Source organism: Triticum urartu, chromosome 2A (genome assembly GCF_056163025.1).
Source record: "Triticum urartu cultivar PI428250 chromosome 2A, HENAU_Tu73, whole genome shotgun sequence".
Taxonomy (NCBI): Eukaryota; Viridiplantae; Streptophyta; class Magnoliopsida; order Poales; family Poaceae; genus Triticum; species Triticum urartu.
In genome coordinates, this window is record NC_141874.1 from 542530031 (window position 1) to 542548268 (window position 18238).

An 18238-nucleotide genomic window follows, 5' to 3' on the forward strand; every position below is an offset into this window, starting at 1 on the left:
GGCATGCCAAAATAATCTAGCCCGCTGATTGAAAGGCTCAATCCGAGTCCAGTACTCGTCATCAGCTTCCTCGGCGGCCACCTCACTGACGTCGGGCGAAAAGGCCGCAACAAAGCTCTTTTGGGCCATTCCCTCCTCGAGCTCCCCGGGAAGCGTAGTCGGGCTTAGGTTGCGACGCTCTGGAGTGGGGGGGAGGTGGGGATGGGGGTCTCTGGGAAAGGGGGCATTTCACAACCGTCATCTAAGAAACTCAGGGCGGCGAGGGTATGTATATCGGTGGGTAAACTGCACGAAAGATTTGCGGGGGATTTGGGGTGAGCGAAGGATTTGGGGTGTGTGTGTGGAGGGGGTCCAAGGTGGTGTTTGAGGAAATGCCGCGGGTACTGAAAATTTTACTAGGCGGGAGTAAAATGGCGGGGCTACCAAAAATTTGGATCAAGGGATTGAAGCAGAGCGGGGCAGGAGTAACAAACATCACACACGGTTAAAACATAATAACCGTGTGCTATCAAACAGAAAAACACTCTAGCCGAGCAGATGTTTTTGATATTGCGAGTGATGGAGGCGGGAGTAAAATGTCGGGGCTACTAAAAATTTGGATCTACCGATTGAAGTAGAGTGGGAGTAACAGACATCGCACACGGTCCAGACATACTAATCATGTGCTATCAAACAGAAAAACCATCCGCGCGGGTAGATATTTTCGATATTGCGAGGGAGTAGATATTTTTAAGAGGGGGAGGGAGGCCTCATGGAGCCCAATCTACTATGATCATGTGGGTTACAGGGGCAGGGGCGCGGCACACGGGTAGTCCTAGGGAACCGTGTTTGTTCGTACCCGATTGTAGACGGTTGCTGCGTCTGACTCATCTGTTGTTTATAAATTTGGCCAAAAAACATGGGAAAGGGTCAGAACATTAACACACTTGCATGTGGACCAAATATATGTATGAAAATGGTGGTTTGATGTGCAAATACCCAATGCACAACTTTGATGTGGCACCTATCGCACAAAGCGCACATTATTATTGCTACCCCCCCCACACACACACTTCGTGTTGCCGGGAGGGGAATCCTAGCTATGAACGCATGCCCCCAAATAGCTAGGTCTGACATATCACCGTACCGTAACACAAAACTGAAAGGAGTACATCAACCCCCCTCCCCCCTTTGCTTTCAATCAAATGTGGACCGTGTGTGGGCCCACAGATGTTTTCTTGTGGCGTTAGACGGGTGAGACCATTTACCAACCACACCTGTGGGTGGACCGATGTGTGTGTGTGTGTGAAAACAATGTGCTATGATATTTAAATAATCAAATCACAAATTTGATGTGGCACATGTGCATCGCAAATTAACGAGGCATCCCCGACCCCATAGAGGTTCGTCTAGTCAGAAGTAGTACTGTGCCCCCCACCCACACACACTTTGAGTCAGTGGGAGGGGGCATCTCACCAAGGTGTATTGTAAGACTGACCAAGAAGAATCACCACCTTGGTCGTATAACCTCTCTTGTTTGTTGGGTCAAAGTCATGCATTGACGTTACACACGTGGCCCCACAAAATAGGCTAGCTTGTCACCGATAACCACGCGAGGGAGTGCCTAAAGACAACCACTGCATGCATGTGGTCCAAACATATGTATGAAGTGTCATGTGGTATTTTCATATACCCAATGCACAACTTTGATGTGGCCGCGTGCTTTTGGAGCCGAAAAGTCCCCACACGGAGTTAGGGTTCACGACGCGTAGCATACTATATATATATAGGGATTCATGTGTATGCAAGACCTCGAACTTAGGTCTCGAATCTCACCATGATCGACGCACGACTATACGGTAACGCGAACCAAGAGAAGAAGAATCCTCCCTGGTAACCTCTCTCGCATTGTTGGTCGAAGTGATGGACGTCCACATGGGCCCATGAATATATAGGTCGTCGATGATAACCAAGCAAAGAAGAGTGTCCAAAGACAACCACTACATGTATGTGCCCCAAACATATGTATGGACATGCGTGATGCATGCATATATGTTTGAATACCAAAAGCATAACATTTTGATGTGGCGCATGCTTGCGTCAAAAAATGCACAATCCCCACACAGATCTGGTTCATGATGCGTCATGTGCTCCCCCCCACTTCGACCCGATGGGAGGGATTTGTGCGTACACATGCACGCGAAGTATAGTTGCATGTACCTAACCGTATAAGACAAACCAAAATTTAATCCCCTCCTAACAACAAGTCAAATTAACCTATATCGCTGTCTGTCGAAGAGATTGACCAAGCAGGCACACAGAGATGGACGAAGCATCTCGCCGATAACCCCGTGAGTAAGTGCTAGAGGACAACCGCCATTAATTGCTTGTGGGCCAAACACATGTATGGAGATGTGTGGTTGTGATGTTTTAATACCTAATATATATGCAAAACTTTGATGTGGCACCTACCTCGGAAACCTTTAAGTCCCCCACACAAACCAAGGTTCATGATACCTAGTATATATATATAGGACAGAGCTATTTTGTTACTAGTAACAGAATAATATTCTGTTACTCCCCGGCCCTATATAGGATGCGATGCGTTTTCCCAAATGTCCCGAGCCTCCCTCCCAGCGCGCCGACCGCCTCCCCGCCACGCCGGTCGCCTCCCTCCACCCCGCGCCGGCCGCCTTCCTCCACGCCGCCTCCCTCCACCCCAGTGCCGCCTTCCTCCCTCGACCCCAGCGCCACCTTCCTCCCTCCACCCCAACGCCTCCGTCCGTCCTCCCTCCACCCCAGCGCCGCCGTCTGTCCTCCCTCCACCCCAACGCGGGCCGCCTCCCTCCACCCCAGTGCCGCCGTCCTCCCTCCACCCCAGCGCCACCCGCCTCCCTCCACCGCACACTGGCCAACGGAGGTGCGAACTCTGCCTCGACCACCTGCTCCCACCCCACGCCAACACACCACACCGGTGGATCCCGTCCATCGAGCGCCAAATCTCGCCGGCCCTGGAGCCGCGATCCGCCGGACCACCGCAGCTCCCTTCTTGTCCCCGGTCGCCATCCACCGCCCCCGAGCTCCACTCTGGGATCCCGCCGTTTACCCATCAAGCTCCACCGCAGGTATCCCACCGTTGATAAGCTCCATGTCCAACTCCTGTGTTCGATGGTACGTGCATTGGTTGATGTGGAAATTGTGCCTTCCATGGTGTTGTTAAGTTAACTGAACTGAAGGATCTTCAATATATGAACCAAAAGAGAGGTGCATCCTGTACATCAGCTCATGACCGTTCATGTTAATTATCCTTCAGTAAAAATATATGAACCACAAAGGGAGTTCCTATTTATTTTTGCTGATGCTCAGGCAAATCTCATGCTACTTATGTGCTAAATGTGATGCTCTATAGTTGCTAGTCAAAATGCCTACGGGAACCAAACTATTTTGATAAAATTTGATGTTGGTGTTCCTATATTCTAGATGAATTTTGACCATACAAATTTGCTACAGCGGGCATGTACTTGCTCTATTTGACAAAATTCTTCTCTTGCAGTTTTCCCGCGTGCTGTAATTTTCCTCTGTCAATCCAAAAAACCAGCAGTTCTCTTCTTAGCACACAACACAAATTGGTGTCAGGTCAGCGAAAAAATATATTTGCATCAGTTCAGACTTGAGAAGGTGTAAGTGCAGAAGAAAAATTGGCAGCAGTAAAAGATTCACGATTGAAAAAGTTGTAAGTTCAACACGACGTCCTAGATAAGTTCGTGAGAAAGATCAAACAAAAAAGAAACCCCAATAGGAATTCGAATGATAGAAGTTCCAAGTCACAAATCCTACTTGGCTTGGATAGCTCATATACACTTCAATCTTGTAATTTAGAAGTAAAAGTCACAAGTTCAGAGATGATTTTTTCCAAATAGTTTACTTTGGTGATTCTGTAATTGCATCAGGCCATTACAAAAAATGGCTCTGGCAGTTCAATATTTATTTCAATTCGTGAAAATAATTACAGTGCACCACCCTGCCCCCAACGTCGCTGCTGCTTGCTATATGCCGGTGGTGCGTGCGTGCTGGTCGTTGCTGCTGTTTGTTGCTGCTTTAGGGTAAGGTGGGTGAGAAAGAGATTACTAAGAGGGATTTGCTGCTGTTGTTGTTCCTTGTATTGATAGAGGATTGTCGAGTCTAAAGCTAGCTGCACCTTCGCATCCTATGCACTGTCGGATATGAGCTCGTGCTCCTCTAGTGTTCTAATTAGCAAAAGAACAATGAGAAGGGAAAGAACAATGGTGGTTAAATATTAAAAAAATTGGTGTGTGGCTGCAAGAATTTACATATTTTGGTGCAAAAAGTTTGTTGCTTTTCTCTAGTACTTTAGTTCAATTTACTACAACCGTTCTGCTTGTAATGCCATCTCCTGCATGAAGTTCCACATGGGGGACACTCGTTTCAAATGCTCATCTCCCATATGCGATGCCGCCACCAAGGAAAACCTCTGGGAAGCTCTGCTGGTAATGCCATCTCCTATCCATTGCCAGCTCCAACTTACTGCAACCTTGTTTGAATTAAAAATATTGATCAGTACAAATAAAAAACAATGATCAGTTTGTAGTGCTCTCTCCTGCCTATTTTGGTTGATGTCCATGAATGGAGAAAAAAAATGTATGGGAATGTTTGATTATTACTAGCATATAAGTTCAAAAAATAAAAAGCAGTCGGTTCGTCTATGAAATTTGAGAAAGTTCATCTATTGACCCGAGGAATATATGCTCAAAGAAAAGAACACAACACATTTATTCGGGTAAAAGTTTATTATAGTTCAGCTACACAAACCATGTAGGTTCGATGATGATGATACCATAAGTTCAGACAAGAAAACAAATATGAATTAAAACCAAAAACGTTCACTCCTATAAGTTCAAGTGCTTATCCATACACAGTAATTCAAGATGGTTAACGTTCAAGTCGCAAAACAAGAGAAGTCCAGAACGTCGTGGAACTCCTCTCCTTCTCACCTGAAACATTTTGTGCTCTGGCTCTCTCCACCCCCTGTCAAGCTTCCCGAGATTGTTTCAAAAACCCACTGTATTGCTGTACCTAGTGCTCTCTCCACTCTTCTGCAGCTAATGCTATCTCCACTCTACTGTATGTTTTGCTTGATGAACAAGTATGGACACAAAATATGTTGAATAGGGAGAGTTCATGTATTACTGCCATGTAAGTTCAAAAAATAACTTGTAACAAGTACAAAAATGAAAGGTGGGCAAAACAAAAAGCGAGCTTGGAAGTAGGAAGTTTGATGCATATGCTACTGCTCCTTTTGTGCTTCTGGTTTACTCCAAACAATTTCTTTTTTTGCATTAGATGCTAGACAAAATGAGAAGTTTTTAATTCCACAAGTATGGACATTGTGAATGTCCACTTCTTAAAATAGAAGTGTACACGCCAGTTCGATTTGTGTGCAACAAAGAAAAACTGTTTTGATTTAAAAACATTGATCAGTACAGAGTCAAAACAATGATCAGTTCTAAATAAAAGAAATGATCCGTTTGTGGAGTTATGATAAAAGAAATTATATGTGCACTCTATGTCTTTTTCTTATGTTTCCAAGAATTCTGCACTCATACTATTATGCATAAGTTCAGGTCGCTTGTGGAGTTTCAGATATATGCAATTGAATTAGAGCACCATGGTCTCACCCAAAAGTTTGAAAAACCATTACTTTCAGTTCTGGTAACATATATTTTTGTTTCAGTTTTGCTAAATTCTTTCTCCAATGGCCTTTATATATTATCTTTCATATGTCGTACTATATGAAAAAATGTGGCCTTCAGCAAGCCTTTATTGCATCCTTCATCACTGATCTTGAGGAGGAGATTCATTTGTGCATTTCTATATTCGTTGTGTAAATCTGTTGATTTTTAATGTTTTAGGGATTTCGGGAGAGTGCAGACCTGGAAGAGCACTTTCAGGCGTTATTGGCCATGACAATAAATGACCAAGAAGAGCACTTTCAATAGTCAAGGAAGACAACAACAACAACAACAACAACAACAACGAAAAAAATGCAACGATGCATCATGTTGACATTGATGAAAAGCTATGATTTTGCGCTCCTGTTTGTTATTATGTCAATGAGAAACCAATACTTATTTTCTTCAGGTTTTGTGTTTTAGTTGGTGAGGGATAAACAAATTTTCCTATTCAAGTGGAAGCTCCCAGTATATGATGGATGTGGGAGTTATTTTTACATTCACTGTTCGGTGCTTCTTTTTATGTAATGTTTTATGTTTTCAAGTGCTCGATGAAAATTTATGTTCCTAGTAGTTCATGTATTATTGCCTGAGGAGTTCATGTGTTACTGGCCAGTAAGTAAACCTATTAATCATTCTCTCAAGTGTGATGAAAAAAAATGGGCAGTAAATTGATGAAAAAATATCATCAAGTTCAAAACAAGCTGAGACACGCGACAGCCACCCCAGTTCGGGCGTAGTAAGTACCTCAGTACGATTTAAAAACGATGGTCTGTTCAGAATAAAAGAAATGGTAGAAATTGAAATTGTAAAGTTCAAGCAAAAAAAGAAACCCCATGAAAATCCTACTTAGTAAGTACCTCAGCACAAGTCGTAAAATGAGAGAAGTTCAGAACAACGTTGTCAAAAAAATGTTGAGTTAAAAAAAGAAACAAAACAAACACATTTTCTTTCTGAATAAAATATCATTCAGTTCGATGATACAAACCATACAAGTACAGGGGCGATGATACAGTAAACCGTTGAAAACTTATGAGAAAAATATTACCAAAAAAACAGAGCAAAGTCTAGTTAGTGAAAACACGCTTAGTACAAACCCATGCAAGCATCAGTACAAGTACCCTTTTTCGGAACCATTCAAAATTACTCTACAAAAAATTGCTCAGTACAAACATACATATATATCAGTACGACTACTCTGTTTTTCACACGAGAAAATAGCAGGATCCATCATGCCGTATTCAAAATTACTCTTAAATGGTTGCGAAGTAGAGAAAACGTTCAACATGACTAAGTTTTGCATGTTCGATAGCTATCCAACGGTATATTATTTGCCATATTTCGACAAACTTTTAAAAAAATGCGTTCAAAATCAAATTTGACCGTATTCAAATTCGTTTTTAAACCTTAAGGAATTAGAAAAACACTTCTATACTAAAAAGTTGCGCATTTTACATACTTTCCAACGCCGTATCATTTGCGTCAATCCGACAAACTGTTTGCAAAAAATCGCAAAAATACATTTCGCCCAGAATTTCACCGTTTTTCAAATTACTTTTAAATCATATAGAATTAGGAAAAACAATACTTATATGGAAGATGCAGATTTTCACCAGCTTTCCAACGCCATCTTATTTTCTTAATTCCGACAAACCGTTTGAAAATTAAGTCCAAAATACGATTCACGTTTTTGGTTTTGAAAAAAATGGTTTTTTAAAAACTGCTCTTAAACCATAACGATTTTGCAAAAACGTTCAATATACTTGAAATATGGTTGTCAAGAGCTTTCCAACGATATATTACACGCCATGTTCCGACAAAAAAATTACAAAAAAGTTTTTGAACTAAAGAAGGCGATCTGTTAAACACAACTGAAAGCATCAGTTCAACCGCTTCGAAAACATCAGTACAACCACTTGAAACCGTCAGTTCAAAAAGGGTAACAGAATAATATTCTGTTACTAGTAACAGAATAGCCCAGATGTATATATATATATATATGTTGCCCCATCCCCTCTTTGATGTGTAATATATACTCCTACGTATTGTAACACAACCTGAAAATAATCCTCCTTGTTCATAAAATTACCTTTCTCGTTGTGTCATATATTAGATGGACGACGACCTCGCGGGCCCATGAAGGGAAGAGTCGCAGGCGAATGAGTGACAACTATCGTCTGCATGTGGCCCAATGTGTTGGTGATGTTTTTAATACCCAATATGCACAACTTCTTTGTGGCACCTGCCTCGAAAACCAAAAAGTCCCCACACGGAGCGAGATTGATTCATGATGTGTGTAGTACATATGTGCTGCCCGACCCCTCCCCCCTCTTCGGCGCGTACTATATACTCCTACCGCAACACAACGCAAAAAGAATCCTCCTTGCTGGGTCAAAGTGATGGAGGACAACCTCATGGGCCCACGGATGGAAGCATCGCATGCGAGAGACTGTCCTATATGACGCGTAGTATTGCCCCCGGCCACCCACTTCAACGCGTACTATATATATAATCCTACCATACGTATAACAAAAGCCAAAAAATGACCATCCTTGTTGGTCAAATTAACCTCTCTCATCACATGTCATAGTGCTGGACGGCGACCTTGCGAGCCCACGCGAGTGAGTGTCCTAGGACCAACGCATGCATGTGGCCCAAAGATGCATGTCAAACTTTTTCTGCAGCGAACATGCGGCCAAAAGAGTTTAGTGTTGAAAATTGAAAAAATTAGATAACATCTATCTGTTTTTTGTACATTGATTGATTTCCCAAGGATTTAAATGTGAAAAAAAATCAAATTTGATCTACATGAGACCCGTGATAGTGCACGAAAATGGATTGCAAAATCATATGTGTACGTGTACCTGGGTGAATGTTTAGTACCCATGCAAGACATTTCTAACATCTAGAATATTGATTTTAAAATCCAGTAAATCCAAACCTAAGTTGAAATTCATGAAACTTATCATGGTGTCATATGGACACCAATAGACTGTGATATTTTTTTTCAAATTTGAGACAAGTTTTGATATAATCTTCATACATACATGAAATTATAGATAATTATCAACCAATATCGCAAATGAACTCTTTATTTGAACCGTGTGCGTTAGACCAACAATGTAGGTACCGTGCTTCGGTTAAGCAATAAAGTGGCAGAATTAATCATCAAAAAGGAAAAATCAATATAATACGTGTCGCGCACGCGCCTCGTGTGCCGTACGAGCATGCGTGAGTTGACGAGACGCATGCTAGCAGGCAGACCGGGAGGCCGAGGCATGCGCGTGTTCACTAGGCACCCACCATGGGGTGTGTTAGTAGCTGTGTGAAATGACAGTAGGCGTACCAGCATTCCGCTGCGCAGGCTCACCGGGAGGCGAGCCAGCCCTTTTACCACTGCCCACCTCGCTACCACTGCTCCATATTAATGGCGCGCCCGATGCGCTGGTCATAATAGGCGGCCACACACCCCCCCACAGTTGTCACCACCGCATGGAGTGTATTAGGGTTTTGCCGAAGCGCACCATCAGTGGGAGTGGCGACACTGGGGCTGGTGAAGCACCTTAGGCAACGCATGAAGCTGGGCGTGGAGGTTGCTGTCGCCGCTGAGGAGGTCTCGCACGGGCATCAGCGCGACGTTGACTTCGTCGCCGTTGTCGTGCCTCCCCAGCGGGATTCGGAGGTCCACAGCTACTCCGGCAACGACTCCGACTCTGACAGAAAACCCGTTAGCCCCACCCCCTTTGTTGGGAACAACCTTGGTTATGTTCACCTAGTCCATGAAATTAGAGTAAGATTCATTAGATCCGTGTAGTGTATTGAATGTTTGAATGGTATCTATGGTTAGTGATTAATTGTTTGTTCTGTACATATAATTCTTTTGCTAATAATCCAACTAGGGTTAGCGTGCGTGCTAATAATTCGTAGCCAGATTTTGAGAATTGATTTTGAATGTCCTACATATATGTTTGTGCCCTTTTTTCTTCCAGATTCTGGGAATTGATTTTGAATGTCCTACATGTATGTTTCTGCCTTTTTCCCTTCCAGATTGCTATGTACACAAATGAGGCTCCGGCCAGCGGTGCCGCTGGCTGTAGATCCTGCACTCGACAGCATGGGCAGAAGCAGCCATGCCCCCATGGATGAACCCGTAGAATATCGGGCGGACCGCATCAGCGATCTCCCGGATGCCATCCTTGGGGAGATCATCTTCCTTCTCCCCACCAAGGATGGCTGCCGCACACAGGTCCTCGCATCTCGATGGCGCACTCTATGGCGTGCCGCACTTCTTAATCTCGACTGCCGCCGGATATCTGTCGTTCACTAGTCAATGTGTACATGCAATGCACGTTAATTTGGAAGTATATTAAGTGCATGCAGATATTAAGTAGGATATTATTTGCGTGTTATTATGTGATTAGCACTATATTTGACATGAAATTAACTGCACGTTAAACGTGTTGAGCGCTCGACATTGAAGCAGTCTAGGTCGTTGGATTGACATGATTTGATGGCCGAGATTAATTGGATCTGCCCCATTGGGTCTTTTTATATTGGTATAGATGATTTTGAACTCCAAGGAGCCATCATCTCCTCCCACCAGGGCTCCGTTCAAAGGCTATGCATCCCGGCATGCTGCCTGCTGCACATAACCTGCACGGTGAATGCCTGGCTGACATCTCGTCAATTCAAAAAACTCCACATCTTGAGTTCTACCATTACTATGCAAATAGCTGTCCACCAAGCGTTGTAGCTATGCCCTCACCACCAGTGTCCATCTCATGGTTTTCCTCCTCTCTCCACACCACCACCCTGGCCTGATGTCATCTACCAGACAATCTGGTAAAAAAGCTTCGACTCCCACTGGTAAAAAACCCACGCTTGTGGTGGTCGATCTGTCGGAGGCCTCACTGCACAACATCATCCACTCCTACTGCCCTGCCCTGGAGCGCTTGCTGCTTGTTTTTGGAAAATAAATCTGTATCCGTTGTCTCCAAATAAAGTCGCCTCACCTTGTAAGCATTGGAATTTGCTTTAAAGGAGATGAGCTCATCATCAAAGACGCCCCTTCACTCCAAAGGCTGCTCCTTGATTATCGTTATGCACCTTCGCAAATAATTGTGGTCTTTGTGCCTAAACTGGAGACCTTGGGTGTAATTCCTGATCCGTTTGAAGGTTACAATATAGTGGTTGGCTCCACACTTATTCAGGTATTGTATATTATCATCAACACTTTTGTAATCATAAGCTGCATTTTTCATTTGTGTGCGTAAGTTTTATATCATCAACACTTTTGTAATCATAAGCTGCATTTTTCATTTGTGTGCATAATCTTGGAGTATGCTTTTGGTACTAATATTATGTTCTATGCTCAATGAAGAGTTTGTCCATGGGTACCCTATCAATGGTGCTGGATTCTGTCAAGACCTTACATATCAGTACGTGGTGTTTTGATCTGAACATGATTATCAGCTTGCTGCGATGCTTTCCGTGTTTGGAGAATTTGTATATAGAGGTGATGATATGAAGCACATTGATATACTTTAGTACTTTACTAGAACTAACCGTTCAGCTACACTATTTTTTTAGACATTAACTGTTTTCAGTCTTCATGTCTATTTAAGCTAAATGACATGGACAAAAAGGTATAACCAATCGGTGGCATAAGAAGCACCGGTATTTTCTCAGTTCTCATGACATTCGTTTGACGACAATAGCGCTGGAAGGATATGCATCCAACCATGCAAACACTAGCTTTGTCACATTCTTCCAGTTGAATGCGAGAGTACTATTGTCCATGAGGATTAAGTTTTTTAACAAAAACTTTCTCATGGATGGATACATTGAACAACATAAAAAGAAGTTTCAGGTGGACAAAAGGGCTTCTAAACGTGCCCGGCTTCTATTTACAGCAACTTGTCTTCATGTACCAGTAGATTTTCTGGTCCAGGATCTTGATTTTATGGATCAGACCGATCCATTTGATTGTGACTGCCGAAAACTTTGGTTGAGTTAGTTGTTATTGTCCTGTTCAATCAAGATTGTGTGTAAACCTAATGAACAATTAAGCATCGTGCTTTTGTACCCTCTGTAAGCTAGGGTTAGATATTATTGCCCTTTTCAACTAGGCTTTGACCCATATTTTCTTTCATACAAACCGGAGCTTCTATCAAGAAGCCTCATGGTTCTGAGAGGGAACTTGGTCACATGATCTGTGTGCGAAGCGACATACGCTGTATCTTCCTGCCTTGATTTATTTTTACAGAGGCAACATGCAACTATCCTAAACATATGAAATTAACCAGGGTTCGTTTCCCCTTTTTATACATTGATTTTCCTAGGCATTTTTAACAAATAGCCACCACATTAGTATCGCAAACGGTTGTATTAGTCCAACCATGGGCGTTCAACTAACCATTTACTACCGCGGGCAGCTATTTGATTAGACATGATGACTTTGAGCAGTCCGCCGCGTGCTACCTCTTGAGCGTTGCGTTGGTTTTCCCTTGAAGAGGAAAGGGTGATGCAACAAAGTAGCGTAAGTATTTCCCTCAGTTTTTGAGAACCAAGGTATCAATCCAGTAGGAGACTACACACAAGTCCCTCGTACCTGCACAAACAAATAAGAACCTCGCAACCAACGCGATAAAGGGGTTGTCAATCCCTTCATGGTCACTTACGAGAGTGAGATCTGATAGAGATAATAAGATAAATAAATATTTTTCGTATTTTTATGATATAGATTGAAAGTAAAGATTGCAAAATAAAATAGATTGGAAACTTATATGATAAAAGATAGACCCGGGGCCATAGGTTTCACTAGTGGCTTCTCTCAAGATAGCATAAGTATTACGGTGGGTGAACAAATTATTGTTGAGCAATTGATAGAAAAGTGCATAATTCTGAGAATATCTAGGCATGATCATGTATATAGGCATCACGTTCGCGACAAGTAGACCGAAACGATTCTGCATCTAGTACTATTACTCCACACATCGACCCCTATCTAGCATGCATCTAGAGTATTAAGTTCATCATAATAGAGTAACACATTAGGCAAGATGACATGATGTAGAGGGATAAACTCAAGAAATACGATATAAAACCCATCTTTTTATCCTCGATGGGAACAATACAATACGTGCCTTTTTGCCCCTGTTGTCTCTGGGAAAGGACACCGCAAGATTGAACCCAAAGCTAAGCACCTCTCCCATTGCAAGAAATATCAATCTAGTAGGCCAAACCAAACTGATAATTCGAAGAGACTTGCAAAGATAACTAATCATACATAAAAGATTTCAAAGAAGAATCAAATATTGTTCATAAATAAACTTGATCATAAACCCACAATTCATCGGATCTCGACAAACACACCACAAAAAGAGTTACATTGGATAGATCTCCAAGAAGATCGAGGAGAACATTGTACTGAGATCCAAGGATAGAGAAGAAGCCATCTAGCTAATAACTATGGACCCGAAGGTCTGTGGTAAACTACTCACACATCATCGGAGAGGCTATGGTGTTGATGTAGAAGCCCTCCGTGATCGATTCCCCCTCCGGCGGAGCTCCGGAAAAGGCCCCAAGATGGGATCTCTTGAGTACAGAAGGTTGCGGCGGTGGAAATAGGGTTTCGTGGTGCTCCTGGATGTTTTCGGGGTATATGGACATATATAGGAGGAAGAAGTAGGTCGGTGGAGTTACGAGGGGCCCACGAGGGTGGGGGCGCGCCTAGGGGGGCAGGCGCGCCTCCCTGCCTCGTGGCCTCCTTGTTGATTTCTTGACGTCTACTCCAAGTCCCCTGGATCACATTTGTTCCAAAAATAACTCTCCCGAAGGTTTCATTCCGTTTGTATTCCATTTGATATTCCTTTTCTACGAAACACTGAAATAGGCAAAAAAACAGCAATTTGCACTGGGCCTTGGGTTAGTAGGTTAGTCCCAAAAATAATATAAAAGTGTATAAATAAGCCCATTAACATCGAAAACAGATAATATAATAGCATGGAACAATCAAAAATTATAGATACGTCGGAGACGTATCACCGCGCACGCCGCGAGCGCTGCAATTTATTGCTGGTTTTGGACTTTTGTTTCGGCTGCCTCAGGAAGGTACACAGGACAGTCCTCCATTCTCATATACAAGCACCACCGCCGAGGATCGCTGCCTGCTGCGAGATGGAGGATGAGCCGGCCAACAAGCCGGGGCGGGTCAAGCCAGAATCGCAAGAGCCTCCGACGAACGTGGACTTCATCAGCAGCCTTCCTGACAAGATGTTGGTAACCATCATATCCTACCTCCCCATCAAATATGGCATGCGGACCACTGTCCTCTTGCGGCGGTGGTGCCCCCTCTGGCACACCACCCCTGGACATCATCGTCAACCACGAGTTCTGCAGCGGGGCGCAACAAAGCCTGGAGCAATGTCCCATGTCCTCAACACGCACCCCGGGCCGGTCAGACGCCTTGCTATCGGCAGGCTCAAACCCCACAACAAGACCGAACCCAGGTTGCACTACTGGTTCCTATCCCCAACCCTGGATCAACCCGAGGAGCTCGGCCTTCATGCTAGACGTCCTTGCTCGCTGCCCCCGTCCGTGTTCCACCTCGTGCTCACACTGCACTGCATTACATTCAGGCGGTGCATTTTCCCCTGGATCGATGCCGCACACACTCTTCATCTTCCTAAACTTAAGCACCTCGAGCTCATTGTCGTCCGCATCTCAAAGGAGGATTTGGAGCGCCTGCTCATCGGCTATACATCGCTTGAGTACCTTCGTCTTCATGCGATGGATGGGTTCGGTAGCGTCCACATCACCTCGATGAATGTCCGTGTGATTTATGTGCATTGCTGGCGCCACCCAAGGCTGTCAGTTGAGGTGTTTCACGATATTTTCATTGAGAATGCGCCTTTCCTCGAGAGATTGTATGTACATGATGAATTAGGTCTAGCAAGAATCAGGGTCATTCACGCACCGAAATTGACAGTGTTGGGTGATACGTCTCCAATGTATCTATAAGTTTTGATTGTTCCATGCTATTGTATTACCTGTTTTGGATGTTTAATGGGCTTTAATATACCTTTTTATATTATTTTTGGGACTAACCTATTAACCGAAAGCCCAGTGCAAATTGTTGTTTTTTGCCTATTTCAGTGTTTCGCAGAAAAGGAATATCAAACGGAATCCAAACGGAATGAAACCTTCGCGAGGATTGTTTTTGGAATAAACGTGATCCAGGAGACTTGGAGTGGACGTCATGGAAGCAGCGAGGCGTCCACGAGGTAGGGTGGCGCGGCCAGGGGGGCCAAGCGCCCCCCACCCTCGTGGGCCCCTCACAGCTCCACCGACCTACTTCTTTCGCCTATATATACTCTTATACCCTGAAACCTTCGGGGAGAGCAACGGAACACCTTTTCCACCGCCGCAACCTTCTGTACCCGTGATATCCCATCTTGGGGCCTTTTCTGGTGCTCCGCCGGAGGGGGATTCGATCACGGAGGGCTTCTACATCAACACCATAGCCTCTCCGATGATGTGTGAGTAGTTTACCACAGACCTTCGGGTCCATAGTTATTTGCTAGATGGCTTATTCTCTCTCTTTGGATCTCAATACAAAGTTCTCCTCGATCTTCTTGGAGATCTATTCAATGTAACTCTTTTGCGGTGTGTTTGCCGAGATCCAATGAATTGTGGGTTTATGAACTTGACTATCTATGAATATTATTTGATTCTTCTTTGAATTCTTATATGCATGATTTGATATCGTTGCAAGTCTCTTCGAATTATCGGTTTAGTTTGGCCTACTAGATTGATCTTTCTTGCAATGGGAGATGTGCTTAGCTTTGGGTTCAATCTTGCGGTGTCCTTTCCCAGTGACAGCAGGGGCAGCAAGGCACGTATTGTATTGTTGCCATCGAGGATAAAAAGATGGGGTTTATATCATATTGCTTGAGTTTATCCCTCTGCATCATGTCATCTTGCCTAATGTGTTACTCCGTTCTTATGAACTTAATACTCTAGATGCATGGTGGATAGCGGTCGATGTGTGGAGTAATAGTAGTAGATGCAGAATCGTTTTGGTCTACTTGTCACGGACGTGATGCCTATATTCATGATCATTGCCTTAGATATCATCATAACTATGCACTTTTCTATCAATTGCTCGACAGTAATTTGTTCACCCACCGTAATACTTGATATCTTGAGAGAATCCACTAGTGAAACCTATGCCCCCCGGGTCTACTTGACATCATATAGGTTTCCGATCTACAATTCTACTTTACTATTTATTTTGCAATATTTATTTTCCAATCTATACCACAAAATATCAAAAATGTTTATCTTATTATATTTATTAGATCTCACTTTTGCAAGTGGCTGTGAAGGGATTGACAACCCCTTTACCATGTTGGTTGCAAGGTTATTATTTGTTTGTGCAGGTACTAGGCGATTTGTGTGTAGTCTCCTACTGGATTGATACATTGGTTCTCAAAAACCGAGAGAAATACTTACGCTACTTTGCTGCATCACCCTTTCCTCTTCAAGGGAAAACCAACACATGCTCAAGAGGTAGCATTGGGCTATTCGTGTGCTGAATTCAACGGACTTGTTACTGGATCATTATCCGTCCAGGTACAATAGTCTTCTTCTTCTTCTCCTTCTTATATATTATCGGACATCACATTTTATCTAATTGTTGTTGATCTATATGTTCGCCTGTCATCTAGAAAATGATTCCCACAAGCTTGACGCAGCCTCTGCGCATAGTGAAGATCTTGGCACTACAATCTTTCGGCCCTGATCTGGATGAAGTTGTTAGATTCCTTAGATGCTTTCCTTGCACGGAGAAGCTATACATCATGGTGATGCCCCTTTCCTATTAATTGTTAACCACAAGGGAGCTCAAATTTTTTGTTAATTTTACCCATGATTACAATGACAAATGTAGAATGATTTCTAAAGGAAATTTGGAGGATTTCAATACATATATTTTTTGAGATGCTAGTGTTGTACGCGTTTTATTCCTTCGCCCGACATGCTTTCATGATAAAAGTTTATCATGAAAGATTGAAGGTGGCATTTCACTCTTTTCGTGTATTTTAGAAATCCTGCAAATCAAAGAGGCCCAAATTGTTCAAATCTGCTGCTATGCATTAATATGTTGTCTTTGTTTGCAGATACTAGCAGGCCCAAAAGTCAAAAATGTTGGGGAATATAACAATCCCATTGAATGCCTTGATCTTCATCTCACATAAATTACTTTTAGCGAGTACTGAGGCACCACACCAGAAATTAAATTTGCCAGGTTCTTTGTTGAGAAAGCAAGGTTACTCAAGGTAATGAGGTTTCCCCTATATTTACTACGCAGAAGTGAATGGATTGCTAAAGAGCGCAGTCGTCTACAGCTGAATGGAAAAGGCTCTGTAGAAGCTGAATTTCAGTTTGCAACTTCATATGACATATTATTCAGAAGTCACTGTATCGAGCCGCTACATGAATTCTCGGTGGCTGATCCTTTCGCAGAAATAATGCATGAAAAAGATTCTGAAGAAGATGAATTTGATGTGTCTGAATAGTTGGAACCTTGTAATCTTTGAATTTGGGCCTCGTAATGCTGGAATTTGAACCTTGCAATATTTATGGTATTTGTTATATAACGTAATTGGATGTTTAATTTGGTCTTGCAGTCATGTCATGTTACAAGTATATATGTAGTTCTTCTGTACATAGAGCATAGATGTTCTGCAAATAGAGCATATTACATCACGCATGGACCACACTAGGCAACTTGTCAGTGATAAATTCATCAATCGCAAACGGTTATATAGCAGCAAGCGTTTGCCCACAACATACACGGCTTATTCCATCACAAACAGCTCGGATGGATCAACTGTATGCCATGTATCGCACACGCAACTCTAATATGATTCGTGCTTGATGTCTCTGCCATCACTCGCATAGTTCGTCTTATTTGCCACGTATCACTGTGCCGGCCTCTGCTCGCGTCTGTTGGCGTGTTCTCCTCGCGTACCTCCACGCATTCGACTTGTGGACAGCTTTTCCTTGCATGTCCAACTGCTATATGCTTATATATGGTTGCTCGCCATTGAGGCACCGTAGAGCGCTCTGCTCGTGTCCCTGCGCGCGTGCTCTGCCAGTGGTTGGGGCCTGCACACGATCACGTTGGGGGCCCATATGCATGCGGTTGCGCTGCGCGCATCACCACAATGTAGTTACGTGCGGAACGATGGAGTTACGCACTTCAAATTAGAACTTCCATCCGGGCATGCGGATATTCCAGTCCGTCTAGCTTCGCCATTAATTCCCGCAGCCATTATAACCTTAGTATCTTCAACCTTTCGATCTCGCCCCACAACCCAACAAGCACACCCACGATGACACATACAGAGAGGATATCTAGCGGCGCTCCAATGGAGTTCGGCGAGCATAAAGTCGAGACCCATGTGAGGGAGACGGATCTCACAGTGGTGTACACCATCGACCCG

General features: G+C 43.4%; 1 protein-coding gene across 1 annotated transcript; it reads left to right on the forward strand.

Annotated features, from left to right (window-relative positions):
• The first annotated feature begins 13907 nt into the window (after positions 1–13907).
• LOC147985804 (F-box protein At5g03100-like) lies at positions 13908–17308 on the forward strand. The gene is made up of 2 exons (XM_087541749.1): positions 13908–14656; positions 17101–17308. The coding sequence occupies exons 1-2, from the start codon at positions 13908–13910 to the stop codon at positions 17306–17308; spliced, it is 957 nt and encodes a 318-aa protein (XP_087397875.1).
• The last annotated feature ends 930 nt before the right edge of the window (positions 17309–18238 follow it).

Excerpts from the sequence above, each read along its gene's own strand:
- LOC147985804 (XM_087541749.1), top strand. The coding sequence starts at position 13,908 with ATGGAGGATGAGCCGGCCAACAAGCCGGGGCGGGTCAAGCCAGAATCG. Across the intron at positions 14,657-17,100 it reads GCGCCTTTCCTCGAGAGATT|AAGTGAATGGATTGCTAAAG; the intron begins GTATGTACATGA and ends TTTACTACGCAG.